The sequence below is a fragment of the Phalangium opilio genome, unplaced genomic scaffold (assembly GCF_054372755.1).
Source record: "Phalangium opilio isolate 3A_F unplaced genomic scaffold, DU_Popi_V2 ptg000003l_1, whole genome shotgun sequence".
Taxonomy (NCBI): domain Eukaryota; kingdom Metazoa; phylum Arthropoda; class Arachnida; order Opiliones; family Phalangiidae; genus Phalangium; species Phalangium opilio.
In genome coordinates this window covers 7,877,353-7,895,263 of record NW_028324145.1, presented here as the reverse complement: position 1 = coordinate 7,895,263, position 17,911 = coordinate 7,877,353, and the positions used below count along the sequence as shown (strand labels likewise).

The window sequence follows — 17,911 nt, the reverse complement described above, 5'->3', positions numbered from 1 at the left end:
TCTTAGGCAGTTTTTGGGCTTCTTTTCGAAACACCGATTGGCGGTTTTTTGGGCTTGTTTCCAATTTGATTTTGGCGGGTTGAAGGTTTTCAATCTGGCATCCCTGGAGTCGTGAGACTTGCTTACACCAGTCGCACAGAAGTTTTATAACGACGCTACAACTCTGTGGGTCTGTTTGTTTAAAACATTTTAATTACTCTTATATGATAAAATAATACATAATATTCGTTTAAATTAGGTACACTAACTCCATAAACCTCGAATATTTACAGAAGTCAATATAAAACTTCGTATAAAGTTGGTAATTATTTTAATACACTATAAGTTTTCTACTTTTGATGGTCATGTGCATGCTGCATGATGATGAGTGTCTAGTGAAGCCTACAAAATGTCTAAATCACGCTTTACTCATTACCCAATATCCTTAAATTTATGTAATTATTTACAAATTGTCATAGCAAAGTCAGAAACTGCTTGACAATTGACATACAAATTCAAGGACACGTTAGTAGAAAACGTTTGGACACTGCCATCCATCTTGAGACGCCAAAGTTCATTGCCAAATAAAAACTTCATTCTCAAAAGGTATTTGACACTTTAGAAATGTGAAATAAGCCTATGATCTACTGTTAAGCCTAGAATAGGCTAGAAACTAGCCAAAAAAAAAAACTAGCAAGGTCTTTGATGCCATTGCATATTGTGTTAAAAAAAGTCTTGGAAGAGTTGGAAATGATGCCAAAAAAATCTTGGCTATGTTTTGGTTTGAAAGGGGACACAAAGAAGAGGATCACAATTCCATGAAAAATAAGAAAAATGTCTGGTTTTGGTTGTGTTGTGTAAGCCTACAAGATGTGTTATATTATCTTTATCTGTTGTAAATGCTTGGAAAAAAGAGCCTTTTCTTGTTTTTCCCACCCCATAAACAAATTTTTGTCCCGCCGGAAGGCTTGTTCTTGGAGGAGTAGGGGGGGGGACAGAATTTTCGTAAACTTTTGTCGGTGCTGAGGGGGTAAAGTTTTACCCCCCTTTTAACCTTCCAAGGATTCCAAGCTTGAGGAAAGTGGAAATCGGGTTGGGCCGACGGGGGTGTAGACTTTGGGGGGGATGTGGGGGACTGTGGGAGGGAGATAAGGCGATGGCGTCATAGCGCGGGTTTACGGGCTTCCCGTTCCGTTGGCCTACGATACCCAGAGTGTTGTGGCGTATAATTGGCGAGGAATCGCGTCGCGTACTCGCGACTTCTAGAAACGTAAACACGCCAAATGAACAATGGAGATAAAAAGTTACGGGGTATTCGATTTTATTATTTAGTTGAAATATTCGAAATATTAATTAAACGCGTTAGTTTGAAATGAGTCTTCTTACGTCTTCGTCTATCGAGAAATCGAGCGATAGTTCGGGTCCTAGCACTCCGAATCATTTGCTGGGCCTTGGCAACGCCAACTCTAAGAACGACGATGAGCAACAACCCATTCCCAAAGAACAAACGAACCAAGGCCCCGAGTCTGAAAGTACGGCTGTTTCACTTTCGACGCAAATTCCGAGAAATCTTGTTAGTAACATCGGAGTTACGGGCCAACCTATTAAATACGGTGAATTAGTTATATTAGGTTACAATGGTTTTCTTCCCCAAGGAGAGAAAGGTAGGCGACGTAGTAAGTTCGTTCTTTATCGTCGCCCAGTGGCTAACGGTGTTAAAAAGTCCAAACATTACATTGTCAAAACCCCGCAATCTACCAAAGCCATTTTAGACAGTACTCAACATTCTATATCCTACACCCTTTCTCGAAATCAAGCGGTTATTGTAGAGTATTGCAATGATGAGGATACTGACATGTTTCAAATTGGCCGCTCCTCCGAGAGTCCCATTGATTTTGTGGTAATGGACACGGTACCTGGTGCCAAACTATCAGATGCTAAAGTGACTCAAAGTACTATTTCGCGCTTTGCGTGTAGAATCCTTGTTGATAGGGTTCCCAATTATACGGCTAGGGTTTACGCTGCGGGGTTTGACTCTTCAAGAAATATTTTTCTGGGAGAAAAAGCCACAAAATGGCAGCAAAATGGAGAAATTGATGGCTTGACTACAAACGGAATTTTGATTATGCATCCTAGAGGAGGGACTTTCTGCGGGGGTTTTCATCCAGGCATATGGAGAGAGATATCTGTAGGAGGGGGAGTTTACGCTCTCAGGGAATCCAGATCAGCCGCTCAGAAAGGACCCAAAATTAATGAAGAAACTAATGACCTTCAAGATGGGACTCTGATTGATTTGTGTGGAGCAACTTTGCTCTGGCGATCTGTGGAAGGGTTGAGCAAATCTCCCACTTACAAGCATTTAGAAGAGCAGATTGACGAATTAAATGCAGGTCGGCCTCAGTGCCCTGTTGGTCTCAACACTTTAGTTATTCCTAGGAAGTCTACTTTGAGCACTAGCGAAAAACAACCCTACGTTTACCTCAAATGCGGGCATGTGCAAGGTCTTCATGATTGGGGATTGGATATAAACACAAATACCAGAACCTGTCCAATGTGCCTGAGCGTTGGTCCTGTGGTCAAGTTGTTCATGGGCATTGAACCAGCCTTCTACGTTGACTGCGCTGTACCCAACTATGCTTTTAATCCTTGTGGCCACATGGCTTCTGAAATGACTGTCAAATTCTGGTCGAACGTCCCCATACCTCATGGTACCAATGGATTCCACGCCGCCTGCCCCTTTTGCGCAACTCCCTTGGTGGAATATCCCGGATACGTTCGCTTAATCTTCCAAGATCATGTAGATTGAACTAAAATAAGGTTTAAAATAATAACGAGAAAAAAAAAAGAATAAGCCTGGTTTTGATTACCAAAATTTAAAACTAGACAAATGTAGAAAGAATAAAATGCGCTGATAGGGTAATAATTATTAATTACCCTAAACCTTTTTCCCCAAAGATGAGTTCCGATTAAAAGAGAATATATAAAATTCTGTGATACGTAGCTCAAAACAAAAATTTCTACGTTCTAACCAATAATCCAATCCCTCAGTTATATAGGGAACTTCCTCTGTATTCTTTATGATTTTAAGCCTATTAAGATGAAAATAAACTAAACGACAAAGGGGCAATTCCTAGTTTTTAACATAGATTAAAGTGGAAAATTCAATATTAAACTTCCAGAAACATTCGGAAAATAATTTTACTTAAAATAAAATAAAAGCTTCATGTATACTTTAACAAAACGACTGTATTTGTATAGTGCGAGTTTTTCGAAGCTTACGAGTCGTTTTTCACTTTTCTTTTTAAGAGATTCCTACAGTAAATTATTTACTTAAAAACTGTAATTATCGACATATATAATATGACAATAAGCCATGCCTAAAAGCGACAAAAAATAGGGGAGTTCTCCAATTTACAAATTAAGTACATGGATGTAGTTGTAGAAACTTATACCTTACATAGGAAAGGAAAATATATATATGCTGAAATGTGTAAAATAAAAACGCACCATTTCAATGGGAAGTTACTGCCTATTTTTTCACAGTTTTACAACGTGGTGTGTGTGTGTGTCTGTAATATTTTCCTAGGTCAAATTTCTGACCTCTTATCTTTGTCAATTCAGTTTACTCATACCATTACCTAGATTGATATTTTTTTGAAATAAACTAAAACCAATCACGCATACTCTTGCTCTTCCAGTCATAAAATGAAAGCCAAATCTTCAACAAGTGCTGGTGGATCAGCAGTTCGTAAAACCCCTCGTAATAGGGTCTCTTCTCCATGGGTTCATAAAAACCAGTCGAACATAGTCTCTCGTGGGCGTCCTAAGGGTACAAACATCCGCAGCGAGATTAAACTGAAGAGAAAAACCTATGAAAAGAATTTAGCCGGTGTTGAAGCTTTAACTGTCGAAGCTCGTAAGATCAAGTTGGCTTTAGAAAGCCCCGTTTCGAATGGAAATAGCGTGTCAAAACGTAGCAGCCGAAAGAAAACTTCCCTTCATACAAGTTTGAATGAAGAAAGCTTATTTGGAAAAGAAACCCCTGAAAAATTGGCTCTGGATACTCCGACATCTAATGGAAACTCCGCCAAAAAACGTAGTAGCCATCGAGCTAGAAGATCTCTTCACAACAGCCTTAATGAGCATGGTCTTCGTCAAGAAAAAAATTCTGAAGTTGACGGAATTCAAAATGTAAAGAAGGAAATTGAAATCGAGGAGTCTCGACCCGCTTCGTCCGATGAAGAGATGGAAATTGATACTGGCATTGTTAGTGAAATTGGAGATTCCATTAAAAAGGAGGATAATCTTCCCGCTAAAGATCCCGCCAACTGGTCTTGCAATATCTTATAAATGAAAGCGACCCTTTTACAAATAAATTACCGCTCAATATTGAACCTTATATTTCATAATCAGTTTCAGGGTTATCTCCCATTCCCATCCCATTTCAATTCAATTTCATTCCCCGTTAATTAAAGGGAAGTTTTAATTCGTTTATACAGGATAATAAACGTTCCTGGTTTATACAGGGTGTTTGTGAAAGGTCCATCAATAATGAAAGGGCGTATTTATTGGGCCATTTTGAGTCGAAAATGTTCTATGACATTTTTCCGTTCGGGCCACTGTTTTCAAGTTATGATTGGAGTAATTTACGGATGACCCCTTAAATTTAATTAAGAAATTGAAAGACAGCGCTAATTTAATGAAGGGGTCATCCCTAAAATATTCAAATCATAACTCGAAAACGGTGGCTCGGACGGCAAAATGTCATAGAACATTTTCGACTCAAAATGGCCCAATAAATACGCCCTTTCATTATTGATGGACTTTTCACAAACACCCTGTATATTCTTTATAAAATGACACCATCCATTATTTTTAATTAAATAAAGTCCTTTAAAAATTGTCATTTATTACCACCCCGGTTATTCATATTAAAATTATACTATTATAGCCAATTTTATTTCGTGTAAGTTATATTTTTTGTTGAAATTCCCAATTTTACGTTCCCTTACGAAGTTACCATCAAAAGCAAACACTATACTCATATCAGTACAACAATATACAATAACCAAAACGGATATTTTTTTGTTCAAAATTTTGTATTTAATGTAAACACAACAAAAGTATTTTTATGAAATAAATTGAGTGTTACATGTGGTGGCGAGTGTTTAATTATTATTATTATTTGGCTGCAACGATGGTACTTCCAAAATCCTTATTCCATTTCAGATATATCTCTAAATCAGCGTCGCAAACGCTAGCGCGAACTTGACTTAGCGCAGAGATAAAATCTTTAACCATTACGTGACGAAGCTAAGGAACATGAATGTTATAGACATCGAAATGAAAAGGTAAAGAAACTCCGCAACACTTTTTTAGTACCTGATCCGATGGAATACTCTCGATATCTTCAAAATTGAGCTCTCGTAATGGTCCTAAAGCAGCCTCTTTGCATAAATTAGCCATATCAGCTCCGGAATAACCCTCTGTTTTTTCGCAAATGAGATCCAAGTCCCGGGAACTCAGAGAATGGGGAAGTTGACTCAAAAGCTGAGTTACAATCGTTTTTCGGGCGTTTCCTTCGGGTAAAGGGATGTATAGACGTTTTACCAATCTTCTCCTAGCGGCTTCGTCTAATTCTTGAGGCCTTAATTAATGCAATTGCTAAAATTAAAAAGCCAATTACATATAGGTTCGTTTTGAATTACCTATTAGTCGCTCCAACAATTAAAATTCTGTCATCACTAGAAGTAGCAGCCCCGTCTAATTGAACTAGGAACTCTGTTTTTAGTCTGCGTGACGATTCGTGTTCGTCAGATCCCCTTTGACTCAGTAGAGAATCAATTTCGTCTATAAAAACTACGGAAGGTTGAAGAATTCGGGCAACAACAAATAAAGCCCGAACTAATTTCTCTCCTTCTCCTATCTGCAATTAACGAATTAAAATTGATGTGAACTTAATTGAAATAATAAAAACAAACTGAACTGACCCATTTAGAAGTTAAACTACTCGCGCTTATACTGAAGAAAGTTGACTTTGACTGGAAAAATAGTTAAATAATAAGGCAATAGCGTTATTAATTAATTAAGTTAATTACTAACCTGACTAGCTATACATTTTCCAATTAAAGTTTTTCCTGTACCAGGTGGTCCAAAAAGTAGTATGCCTTTAGGTGGCCCTCTCAGTCCTTTAAAAATATCCCTAAAACAAAATTGTAATTAAAATAATTTTAAAAACGCCTAAATTAATAGACATATTTGATTTACGGTCTCAATAATGGCCAAACTACTATTTCTTGAATAGTTTTTTTAGCGAATTCAAGTCCAGCTATATCATCCCAAGTAACAGGGGGACCGTCATCCAAAATCTATAATTAAAACTATGATTAAATTTGATTTTATTAGCATTATTTATACTCCATTAATCAGCTGACCTCGTTAATCATGACTTCCAACATTTTGGGGTCGACATTTTTAACTTTCTCCGGGTCAAACTCAAATATTTTATCCCCTTTTTGAAAAACAGTGGGTCCAGCTGTAAATGGGTCCCGCTCTTGACCATATTTCGCTGTCGAATCCGGCCCTCCTTTATTGTTATTGGAATTTGCAACGGGTGGAATAAATTTTCGGGTTAATCCGCTTGGTCTGTAATAAATTAATAGTTAGTATTATTTGGTTAAATAGTAGTTAGAAATTAATTTCTACCTGGTCCCTAATGTTTTTCGATTTGAGCCATAATCTAAAGATGTTTGGTTATTTTTCTTTTGTTGGTCTACAACCTGTTGGTGAAATTATCAAAATTATTACAAAATACAAATTAATTTGGTAAAATTATCAAAATTATTACAAAATATAAATTAATTTGGTAAAATTATCAAAATTATTACAAAATATAAATTAATTTGGTAAAATTATCAAAATTATTACAAAATATAAATTAATTTGGTAAAATTATCAAAATTATTACAAAATATAAATTAATTTGGTAAAATTATCAAAATTATTACAAAATATAAATTAATTTACGCTAATTTTTATAGATAGATAGATACCCAAACATCTTTAGCTGTTTTGAAGGAATTCAAATTTGATTGTGGTTCATCACATTCTATAATAGGTTAATTATTTTTTTTTAATTAATCAAATAAAGGCCATATTCGTAATTTTATTTAAATACCAAGTTCTTTTTTCCTCTTGCTTGAAGAAGCTGATGACAATGTTTGATGGTATGGTTTGTTATTTAAATTTGTATTTTCACTAACAAACTGTTTTTGTTTGTCAAGTTTGTATTGAGGGTTATTTTGATTTAAACTAGACCCTTTTGAGGGAATAAATCGACCCGACTTGGCTTCAATTGCCAATGGCTGATCTGGAAAGCCTTTTTTAACTCTATTTATTGTATCGTCAGCTGTACGTTGAACCTTTAACTTCTCCAAATCTTTGAAGTAAAGGTTATCATACTGAGTTGTGGATTGATTCTAAAAGATTTAGTAATCATTTACTAGTAAATTTTGACTGTCAAATAAATATGTCAAGTACTACCCTGGGTTTCATGTTTTTCCCATATTTCTCAACTAATTCTTTTCCCGATAATGCTGACAATGAAGATTTCCACTCGGAACTTTCTATAATACCATTGATATTATTTTCTTTAAATTATTTCTCAAAATAGTTATAAAACATTTATTTTAAACCATTTTTCCTGTGGTTACAAATTGCCAGAGCTTCCTCGGAATAGTTGTTAAGTCCTTTCGCGATATTTTACAATTAGTTAATTAGAAATTAATCCAAATATATCATAAATACCCTTTGGATCATCTACAATAGCTCGGTAATCGTCAATCAAGTGTTTCTGTATTTCTTGCGAGCATGAAGGGGAAATTCTGAGGGAGTAGTTATAACGTACGCCTTAATTTGTTAGTTAATTGATTAAAAAAAATAATATTCACCTGTTAGTGCGCCCAAAAAAATCTATTTGAGCTATCAAGGAACGGGTGGCATCAGCTTTGAAAGAATTAAAATCAATTTCCCTAATTGTTTGAGGATCTTGGAAAGGATTTCGTTTCAACAAAGTTTCCTCAAACAATCGTATAAAATCTTCCTCGGGTGGACATTTATCGTCGGACATTGCGATTGAAAACTTTGGAAATACTTTGGAAACGCGTGTCAATGTCAAAATAAGTCAGATTTCCCGCCAAATGACCCTAAGCCTTGAACTGTCAGTCTGTCACATTTCCCGCTAAAATACCCTAAGCCTTGAACTGTCACATTTCCCGCCATTGATCCTAAGCCTTGAGCTGTCACGTACCAAATGTTAGGATAAACGCGCCATACTGCGTCAAGAATGTGCGAATTTGATTATTGGTGGGAAATTTGAATTGTTGGCCAGCATGCTTTTTTGTTTGTGTTCATTGGATTTGTAAAGCCTTACAGCTCCCAAAAAATTATAATTTTTAATTGCATATGTATAGTATATCACTTTGAAGAATAACGGTGACACTTTCAAGTAAATTTATTGCTGTTCAGGTAAAATAATTTTTACTTTTATATTAATTAACATTATTAATTTAAATTTGTCGAAGTTCATCTTCAGTTGTTTTCAAATAATTTCTGAGGTCATGAATATCCGTGATTAGGACGAGATTACCGTCGCAAATTTGAGCTACAACTTTTTCTAGATGACTCTTTTTATCCTGTAGGTAGTTTTTGACCTCCTTAACCTTTTGAGTCGCGTTAGAACTGTCCGCGGCTTTGGCCATCCACCTTCCGAAGACGTGGTCTAGTTTTATCATTTCTTTCAAGAACGCCGTGTAATAATTGGAAAGTTGAGTGGCAAGCGCGTCTTGTAACGATTTACGACATTGTTCGCTGACACTTCGTACGCGAGAGTGGACATTTCGATTCGCGTAATCTTCAAAGTTCATCTCGTCACCGTAAATATCCACCAGTTGGTTCGATAGCTCTTCAATTAGCTTGTCCAACTCTACAAGGATAAAAACGTGATCAAATAAAGGTCTAACTCCCAAGAAACTAATTGCTCGCCTTTTAATTCGTCATCCACGGTATTAATTAGCTCCATTAGGTAACTTGGGTCGTCATCTTTGAAGATATTTCCAAATTCTTCAAGACATTGTTCCTTTAACTGGGCTTGAAAAGTGGCCACGTAAGACAATGCTTTTGCGTAATCTTCCCTGATAACTTCCCTCGATACCTCGTCGCTTGAATGTTTGAATTCCGGAAACGAACTCTGTGAAATTATTTCCTTCAATTCTGAATACAAGTCTTCGTCCAAATGGTGCAAGACTCCTATTTTCCCCGTCTCCTTTTCGACAAACTCGACGATTTTGGCTTCAGACTGCGTGAAAACTTCGACGCTGGATAGAAATTGGTCCAATTCATCGATTCCTGGTAGTGAACCTTTTGATAGCCTCTTTCTCCATTCGTTCATCTCAATACTATGATTTCTGTAGTACTTTATGGCTTCTTCCACAACGGGCGTCATGTTTGTAAGTCCTTCGAGGTTCAACCATCGACGCGTGGCCAATAGTTGACTCGTGGTAGCTTCGTCGTAAACGCATTTCCAAATGAAGTATTGGGTTTCATTTATCGTCTCGCGTACTAAGCCAGACACTGTGTCCAGAAGGTGGTTTAGTTCATCAATCGCCTTTAGCGTGGCACAGGAACTGGCTTTTTCGGCGAATATGTCCTTCCAACGGAGAATGTTGTTAGTAGCGGCTGTTATCTTTGATCTGGCCGTAGAGAAGACTTCAGAGTCTTTAGGAATACTCCTCGAAAATTCAAAAAGTACTCGAATAGTGTCCGAAATAAAGGAGTCGAACTTATCTACAATTACCGAAACTTCACTAGGAATCATTTTTGATTTTCTGATGTTTTAATACTATTTATGAAAGAGCCGAATTTGTTTATTGTTTAAGCCTAAAAATAATTTTTGAAATAACTGATTGCACGTGAATCTTTGTATATTATACCACGAGTCTTGCCTCGTGAAGAATTAGTAATTAGTATGACGTCACTAACGACCGTAATTTGAAAGCCTGAGGAAATAATTAATTAATATATATATAGTTTTTTATCGGTGAAACTGAAATCGCTAATCGAAAAAATAGGCTTCAATAGTCTCTCCATTAACCAAGAAGGCTACCAATATTATATATAGAAATCCAAAGGAATTTGGGGGTTATAAAATAACCTTTCTCGTAGCTTTATATGACTAAAGAAATAGCGTGATTATAATATCAAACCATTTTCAAATGAAAGTGTTTTTTGTTCGGGTCGATGGGAATTCTTCGCCCCCACCCACACACTCGCTCGGACAGTTCGCGTTGACCACTCCAGTCGACCCGAAAAATAGGTTTTTTGCTTATTTATAGCTAAAGCAGCGGCAGTAGCTATATGAAAAGTGGGTTGGTCAACCCTCAAACACGCGATCTTTTCTTCTAATGATTCCGATACGGAGAAAGCATTTTTCTGACCCTATGCTTTTCATTTCCACGAATTCAAATAGCGTAAGCCTACCAAATGAATTTTGCCACGAATGTAATCTCATATTCCCGAATAACAGCGCTTGAAAGAAGTAATTAAAAATGATTTGGTCCCGTAGTTTAGAAATCATATCAACTTAAAGGAAAGCTGAAAACCATTACCATCAATTACAAAGCCTTAAATTATAGAAAAATTAATCATACTTTTGAGGGACCAGTGTCACATTTATGGAACACGCGTAAAATAAAGCGAGTCCATTAATAAATCCTTGTTGTTATACCTTGGATCTGAGTCAGGATCTTGTAGACGACGGAAACATACACAATCGTTCTTGGTGCATTTATTCGGAGATATTTGAAACAAATCTAGGTTTGGTGGGTGTAAAAAAGTATATTTTTCAACGCAATTGATGAAATTGTGAAGCTACTCAACATGTATACCAAGCCAATTTCTTTCGCGTCTCTTTTAAATCTTTACAAGCTATCGGTATCAGTACCTAAAACTACAAAGATCAAACGTTGTTGCGCAATTTACCAGAATAACCCAACCTTAGTAGCTAATTTTTCTTGATCTGACCTACTCTAACCTATTCTGATCTAATCTAATCTAACCTATTGTGGTTTTATTTGGGAACTATTCAAGAAAAGTACTCCTTGTTGGTCGCAACAAGGGTTAACGGTTATAGCCTTTGAGAGGCTTGGTTGAATTGATTTGACCCAAGGAAGGGGCAAGTATCGGTAGATCTATAGTCCAGTAAAACAATTTTTCAATGAAGAAGTTTCACCCTGCCTTAAGTGCCCTTTTAGATTATTTTAGAGCGTTGTTTTCGATTATATTTCTAACGTCGTTTATTTATAATCGTCCAATATCGTGCTTAGCTAAGCCTAAAAATAATATAAGAACGGGTATGCATACACCTTATTGGAATCATTGTGTATCCATCCATTTTCTCAACGTATCTAGGCGGATTTTGTGGCTAATCATTATGTACTACGAATTTTACCTCTATCTCGCTGCAAGTTGAACCTAGCTCGTGTACCCGACCTCTCATTGCTACCAGAGTGCTACCAACCAGGGATAAGGGAGGTGACTGTACATAAGTTCTCAAGCCCGGCCCACAAAACCCACGTAGAAATTGACGTTGGAGATACGAGGGCGCAATGATTCCTAAAATCTGTATGTATTCCGCTATAGCTGAACATTAGTACCACCTCCTTTAACCATAATAATAACACCAATGGTACAGTGCCATAGTGTTTTAAAGCTCTATTTCGCGTGGTCTAACAACCAAATAAAAAAAAGAAAAACTCTGCATGGCCTCGCTCGTATTTTTCTAGTAGCACCAAGGCGAATCGAACCCAAATTACTGTAAACCTTCAGTACCTGGTTTTACCCCCAAAGACCCTAAATTTACATATAGATTTAAAGGGGGAAAACCAAGCCGCTGATAGAGTATCGGGGAACGAAAATATACGCCTAAACTTTTGCACGGAAACCGAACTATACAGCGTACGATCTCGAACCAAAGAGAATTAAATAAAACTATATAGCTCGGGAAAAAGGGGTTTTCAACTCCTCCCAGAAAACGCACGCTGCCCAACACGACACGATTAACGGTACTTGAAACTGTTTTCTATGAAATATTAGCTTACCTTTAGCCTTTAACTTTACTGCCAAGCGACGATGAAGTTTAATATAGAATCTCTGAGAAGTAAGAAAGAGCGAAACAACACCCTGGTCACCCCCAGAAATAATATTAATGCGAAGCGCTCGTTGCTTGTATCGAAACGCGAGTCCCATTGAACGTACGTAGGTGGAGGAGAGTGAGCTTGAAGAGTTTTCTTTTGTCCCAGAACATAAAATCGCGGTGCTAGGAATGGCAACACATTCAAGATTGTTTGCAGCTAGGTCGCGTACTTTCTCGCGTATTTGCAAAAGAAATGGAGCGTATTTGCATATTTTTTCCGCAGTTCTCGGATGCACCTTTCTCTTGTTGTCCACTGTTGACTGACCGGTGTCAGTGGACAACTAGATAAAGGCATTTTCTGCCACTGCTTATCTACCTTTGTGAAAATATCTGCGTTTTTGCATGGGAAAACTGTACTGAGATAGAGAGAGACGACAAAGAAAAACAATTTAACTACTTTGTTTATTGTAAAATTTTATTTTCTTGGTAAGTATTTTAAGAAATATGTGTTAAAGTCGTCTAGGTTATGTTAAATATCGTTATAGAGCAACAGAGCTACTGTTTTTCAATTAGAATTATTTCCAGAGTCAACTAGAATTCAATGGACTCATGGAGAATGTTCCATTTTCAAGAGCCATAAGTAGAAAATCACGTTTCGCGGTTTTTAAGACAATTTTATTCTCAGTTTTCGCTATGAAACCGAACATATGAATAAAAATAAAATTATAAATTTCATAATTTTCCTAATATTTTTTTTTTTCAAGTAAGACCCTTGTTGGGGGCCTGTCGGGCGACGAGGGGCCAACCACCCAACGTAATCGGTGTACCTTTGACTGTACGTGTAATCTTTAAAAACCCTGCCCATGACAATGTTAAAATGATTAACTAGTAATCCGTAATCGGTACAGGAAACCCGAGAGTGATTATCCCCTCGTCGGGCGCGCCCTTAAAATGTAAGCACGTTCCTGGGCCAGATGTCAAATTTAATCAGTGCTTGTTTATTTCGTTTTACCAGTGTCGATTTATTAATTTAATTCAATTTAAATTTAATGTTCTATTGATTAAATTAGAGAGGGGAGAGAAAACCTAACCTATAGAATATTTTTTTTCAAGTGAGAAAATTAGGTGGCGACCGACATAATGAACTAATTACCGCTGATAATTACTATAATCACGCGTAATCTTGCTATGGTGTCTAATGAAAAGTCCAACTTAACAGGGTAAGTGAATAATTTCCTCGATCAGAAATAGGAAAAGCCCTATTTTGTCTGTCTGTCTGTCTGTCACCCATCTTGAAACCTAAAAAAACTAAATTTCGCTTGAATGATTCCAAACTTTCGATGAAGACTTCCAGATGAACTCGTTGTGACGTTATATGTTTGCATTTTTTTAAAAAAAATTATACGGTTCCCGTTTAGGTTTAGTGGTTTTTGAATATAATAATAAAAAATAAAACCCCCCTTTCACCCTCCTCACCGGGCCAACCAGGACGTTTACAAGAGTTCGGAGTTCGAGTAGGGTCGGTTTTAGACCCTTTTTCAAAAGTACAATAAAAGTTTTTTTTTATAGAAATATGTATGTATGCCTTTAAGGGGGGGGAGATATAATGTATTTGTATGGAAGATTCGATGGCATAGAAAAACGGTTGATATCTTTTCTAGAATTGTGCCTTTCCATTGATAACTAGGAAGATGGGTTTCCTATATCTGTACCAGGATTCTCATTGTCATTCTTTAATAATACTACGCGGTTTAGAGAGATTTTTTATCCCTGAGGCTTCCATGGAGCGAGATAGCTATCAATCTAGAGTACATCCTCTAACTATCATCGTTTTATAACGAGGTTTTTAAGAAATATGCTAGTTTTTGGATGGGATATCCGTTTAAACATGGCCGTTGTATTGTATAATCAACTAAGGATTACTTTTTTTTTTTGCGACCAGCATTTGCTTTCCTGGTGTAGTCGTTCTCGAACTATGCTCTCAGTAAGTCTCTAACATTACGAAGTATACGTATAGTGTCATACTTATGGAACGTATCTTATAAACTTATGGCTACACTGTAAAAAATAACCGTACTGTCTAGTACCTTTAAAGGTATTTTTCAATGCATCCCCAGACGTACCTATATAGGTACTACAAAATACCGTTGTGTAAGGGTACTATGAAATACCTCTTGAAGAAGGTACTTTTGAGGACTACAAGGTATTTTGTGATCCCGTAATGGGTATCATTTAAACCTCAACAAAGGTCGGAATAAAACTTTCAAATTGTGAAAGGTACTCCTTATTACCGAAAAGGGTACCTGTTAACACTCAAAAAAGTTCGATAATATACTTCTAAAGGTATTTTGTGCTACCGAATTAGGTGTCAAATAAAACCCACAAACAGGTCTAAATTATACTTTCGCGCCATCAAAAATATTTGCGCCACATTTGAAACTGGTAAACTTTCCTTTATTACCGCGGGCTTGAATCATTTTCAGACATGGTAAGCAATACACCACTTCGATGCAAATGAGACTGAAAGACACGAGAGTAATATTTTCCTTCCATCTCAACTTTTAGTGTCTGTGTTGTGGGCTTACGGGATGAGGGTAAAATTTTGCCTTCCATCTCGCCTTTAAGTGTCTGCGCCATAGGCTTGCGGGGTCGTGAGAGTTCGCATAGTAAGCAAGGGATTAACCACTCTACATTTCCCGATACTATATTTAGCTTCCCCTTGTTAAGGAAGGTGTGATACTGTTATAGTGTAAAGGTAATTCAGGGTCTCATATACATGGATATTTTCTGAATGGCGACTGAAGGCGTAAGCTCGGATTCAAACCTTTATATTAACTATGTAAGCCTTATATCATAATTGTATTGCCTTTAAATGATGTAACGTATGCTAGTGTACATAGCTGTCAAAGAAAATAATTAATGTTAATTGTATGTAATTATATATTCAAGAAAAACCACTAGCTAGGAAACTTGATATTGAAATTGAAATCTCGGGTAGAAAACCACTACCCTATTCTACCCTACCGAACCTATTCTTTATGGTTATTAATAATATTCCAACAGAGATTTCTTCTACGCTGTCATTACTAGTGCTACTGGTGAAGTAAACAGTTAGTGTTAGAGAATTTGGGCTTGAAGTATTATATCATGTATTTTACTTTCGTAGTGTTAATTATAATCAGCACGCCGGAACTAAAAACTCCCTCTAAAGGAGTCTGTTAAGTCCTTTTCTACTTCCAGGGTACGATAACATACCAGCAGAAGCGCAGAAACTCTAAAAGGTTTCATTATATACCTTATATTTCCAAAATACCTTTTTCGAAATCATTTAATACCCGCACTGTGAGACAACTAATAAAATACGTTCATGGGTACTAAAAAGGTCGCGGAGGTATTTTATAGTACCTTCAAAATACCTTTATTTTTAACAGTGTATATGCATTCCTAAAACGATTCATACAGTTGACCCTATTTACTAACCAACAGAGCGCTACTCGCTCGAACCATCAGTGTAAGTTGTGAAATAATGTCAATAAATCGTTTGGAATCAAACTCGTGTCATCATCTTCTGGAATTCTGGATGATCTAATATGCCACACCCAAAACACTTACGTTGATAAACAGACTCCATATAGCCACTGGGTTCACGTGAGGTTTATACGCTTCTGGTTCAAGTTATGCCTTTGCTGAGAACTAAATATATGTTATATAATATTAAAATTCGTGAAAAGAAATTAATGAGAGTGCTTAATAAAATCGAACCAGAGTTCTGACCAATCGAGGGAGGGTATGGAGATATGAAAGGTGAATACCCACTAAGAGTATATTTCCTCCGAAACTATTTCTAAAAAAATCTGGTAAGGAAATAGGACCACTCCGTCCGTACCCGCCATTGAAAACCCTACCGAAAGGGTCATATTTCAGAAATTCAGAGAAATGGACCAAAAACGTATAAATCGTATCATTGATTTCAATCTTTTGAACCAAGAAATTATATAGGTGAAAGAGGGAATGCTTATGTACGGGCCCATCTCCACTGTGCAAAGATGACTAGCTTCGCGATTTTGGGTTGGAATACTTTAAGAAGTTCGCCAAGCCGGGGAAAACGTTGACTGCAACAATAAAGGATCTGATAGCTCTACTTTATCGCTATCCAACGAAACCTTAAACAATCAGAGCTCACAATTTCAATTCTATCACACTTTCTTATAAAACCCTTTAACCAAGTTTTGATTCCTTTACCTAATCCATATATTAGAGTTCATTTGGCATTTATTAAGCGTGAAACTGGATTTGTTTGAACGATTTACTGAGCGGAAAATCTCCCTTTGAACTGAATCCTTTGAGGCTATGGGGAGAAGAGAAGAATGGTATATACTATATTTCTTCAAAATTTGAAAAGGAAGATGTTGAGGCATTTTCGGGGTGCCCTTTTTTGGGGTCGGGTGGGGGCATAATGGGCGTTTACTCTTGGGTCTATGGTCAATTGCTGGGAAGAAGGACATGAATGGAAAAAGAGAAAAATAGGCTTAGGAGCTCAAAGGTGCTGACATTTACTTTAGAGATTCAAAAGGATTTTTTTCAGTTGTCGGTCGCGAGCTATAGCAGACCTATAACGCTATTGATAAAAATTTCATACACTACATCGTCTCCAGACAAGAAAGATAGTCTCTTCAACGAATTTATTTTCTTATGGGCGCCGCTATTATACTATCCAATCTTAGGTCTAATCCATCCGGAGATTGCAACGTCACCAATCTTTACAACCTTTTCTAATTTTCCTAACCTCGTAGCTTTAAACGCGTTGCTTTTTTGGAGTGATACTGGACTGAATGAAAGGGGGGAATAAATAAACCATGTCAAAAATATGATTTTTGGGGTTTTTTTAACGTATAATTTGGATGTCTAACCTGTGTGAGATGTCTAGGAGACAATATTTTTGGAGGTATTTTTTTTCTTCTTCTTCTTCTCTTGCCTAGATTCGAAGGCAACTGGGTGGAAATAAATATAACCTAACCTGACCTCTTCTTTCTCCACGCCTTAACCGATAACCAAAAAGATATATTTTGTGTGTTTATTTCAACTTTATGGGTTGGTTTTATTCAAAAATTTAAATTTTGTCATCGAAAAGTAAATAGTTCAGATCTAACTGTACAGGGTGTTTCTGATAAGTCTGGCATATAGAGGGATGTTCTTTGGGAAATAGATTTTGAATGGAAAATGTAACTTCTATCTCCATTTTGCGTCCGGACCACTGTTTCAAAGTTATGATTTGATGGAGTTTTTTAGGGATGGCCCCTTAATTAAATTAGAAATAATTGTCTTACAGTTTCTTAATTAAATTAAACGGTGTCATCCGTAAAACACTCCAATCTTAACGAACTATTTGTTCTCAGGTAGGACCACCTTCATTCATTCATCTAGTGAATCTCTAATAGAAATTAAATTCGTTGATTTTATTCTTAATTTAAATTGAGAATATTCTTAAACTAGCAAAATTTCTAACATTGTTAGACAATTTAGAGAAACTGTTCTACATGCATGTAGATATCTGCAAACTCCAGAAGACCACCTTACACCGGCTTTGATACTTAAACGGGCAAATCATAGGAGGAGTTAACTTTTAATCCTGTTAAATAGAGAGCTACTAATAATCGATAATTTCTATCCCCATTTGTACGAATTTCTCGTCATTAGTCCACGTTTTCTTTTTTTTCTTCTTTCACGTGGCCCAATAGCTGT

General features: G+C 36.6%; 4 protein-coding genes across 8 annotated transcripts; 2 read left to right on the top strand and 2 right to left on the bottom strand.

Moving 5' to 3' along the window:
* The first annotated feature begins 97 nt into the window (after positions 1-97).
* LOC149717515 (uncharacterized) lies at positions 98-5,136 on the top strand. 5 transcript variants are annotated; one of them, XM_089839271.1, is made up of 4 exons: positions 98-169; positions 239-301; positions 459-585; positions 3,678-5,136. In XM_089839271.1, exon 4 carries the CDS (start codon positions 3,685-3,687, stop codon positions 4,327-4,329), a length of 645 nt encoding a protein of 214 aa, XP_089695397.1. In that variant the 5' UTR covers positions 98-169; positions 239-301; positions 459-585; positions 3,678-3,684; the 3' UTR covers positions 4,330-5,136. The 5 variants fall into 5 exon arrangements, with proteins under 5 accessions (XP_089695397.1, XP_089695412.1, XP_089695403.1 ...); XM_089839286.1 differs by having other exon boundaries at positions 107-169; positions 239-297; XM_089839277.1 differs by having other exon boundaries at positions 109-165.
* Pli (E3 ubiquitin-protein ligase pellino) lies at positions 1,352-3,500 on the top strand. The gene has a single exon (XM_089839238.1). The coding sequence runs from the start codon at positions 1,352-1,354 to the stop codon at positions 2,783-2,785; it is 1,434 nt and encodes a 477-aa protein (XP_089695364.1). The 3' UTR covers positions 2,786-3,500.
* LOC149717514 (fidgetin-like protein 1) lies at positions 5,060-8,267 on the bottom strand. The gene is made up of 14 exons (XM_089839226.1): positions 7,929-8,267; positions 7,786-7,862; positions 7,674-7,727; positions 7,522-7,604; positions 7,157-7,457; positions 7,032-7,087; positions 6,685-6,758; positions 6,414-6,624; positions 6,247-6,347; positions 6,082-6,181; positions 5,970-6,020; positions 5,688-5,905; positions 5,362-5,626; positions 5,060-5,292 (listed from the first exon to the last, which is right to left on the bottom strand). Exons 1-14 carry the CDS (start codon positions 8,105-8,107, stop codon positions 5,161-5,163), a joined length of 1,902 nt encoding a protein of 633 aa, XP_089695352.1. The 5' UTR covers positions 8,108-8,267; the 3' UTR covers positions 5,060-5,160.
* Positions 8,268-8,473: 206 nt separating this feature from the next.
* LOC149717513 (uncharacterized) lies at positions 8,474-10,135 on the bottom strand. The gene is made up of 2 exons (XM_089839250.1): positions 9,022-10,135; positions 8,474-8,962 (listed from the first exon to the last, which is right to left on the bottom strand). The coding sequence occupies exons 1-2, from the start codon at positions 9,851-9,853 to the stop codon at positions 8,547-8,549; spliced, it is 1,248 nt and encodes a 415-aa protein (XP_089695376.1). The 5' UTR covers positions 9,854-10,135; the 3' UTR covers positions 8,474-8,546.
* Between the last annotated feature and the right edge of the window lie 7,776 nt (positions 10,136-17,911).

Excerpts from the sequence above, each read along its gene's own strand:
- Pli (XM_089839238.1), top strand. The coding sequence starts at position 1,352 with ATGAGTCTTCTTACGTCTTCGTCTATCGAGAAATCGAGCGATAGTTCG.
- LOC149717515 (XM_089839271.1), top strand. The coding sequence starts at position 3,685 with ATGAAAGCCAAATCTTCAACAAGTGCTGGTGGATCAGCAGTTCGTAAA.
- LOC149717514 (XM_089839226.1), bottom strand. The coding sequence starts at position 8,107 with ATGTCCGACGATAAATGTCCACCCGAGGAAGATTTTATACGATTGTTT. Across the intron at positions 7,728-7,785 it reads TATTGTAGATGATCCAAAGG|GACTTAACAACTATTCCGAG; the intron begins GTATTTATGATA and ends ATATCGCGAAAG. Across the intron at positions 6,348-6,413 it reads TGGAAGTCATGATTAACGAG|ATTTTGGATGACGGTCCCCC; the intron begins GTCAGCTGATTA and ends TTTTAATTATAG.
- LOC149717513 (XM_089839250.1), bottom strand. The coding sequence starts at position 9,853 with ATGATTCCTAGTGAAGTTTCGGTAATTGTAGATAAGTTCGACTCCTTT. Across the intron at positions 8,963-9,021 it reads CGTGGATGACGAATTAAAAG|AGTTGGACAAGCTAATTGAA; the intron begins GCGAGCAATTAG and ends TTATCCTTGTAG.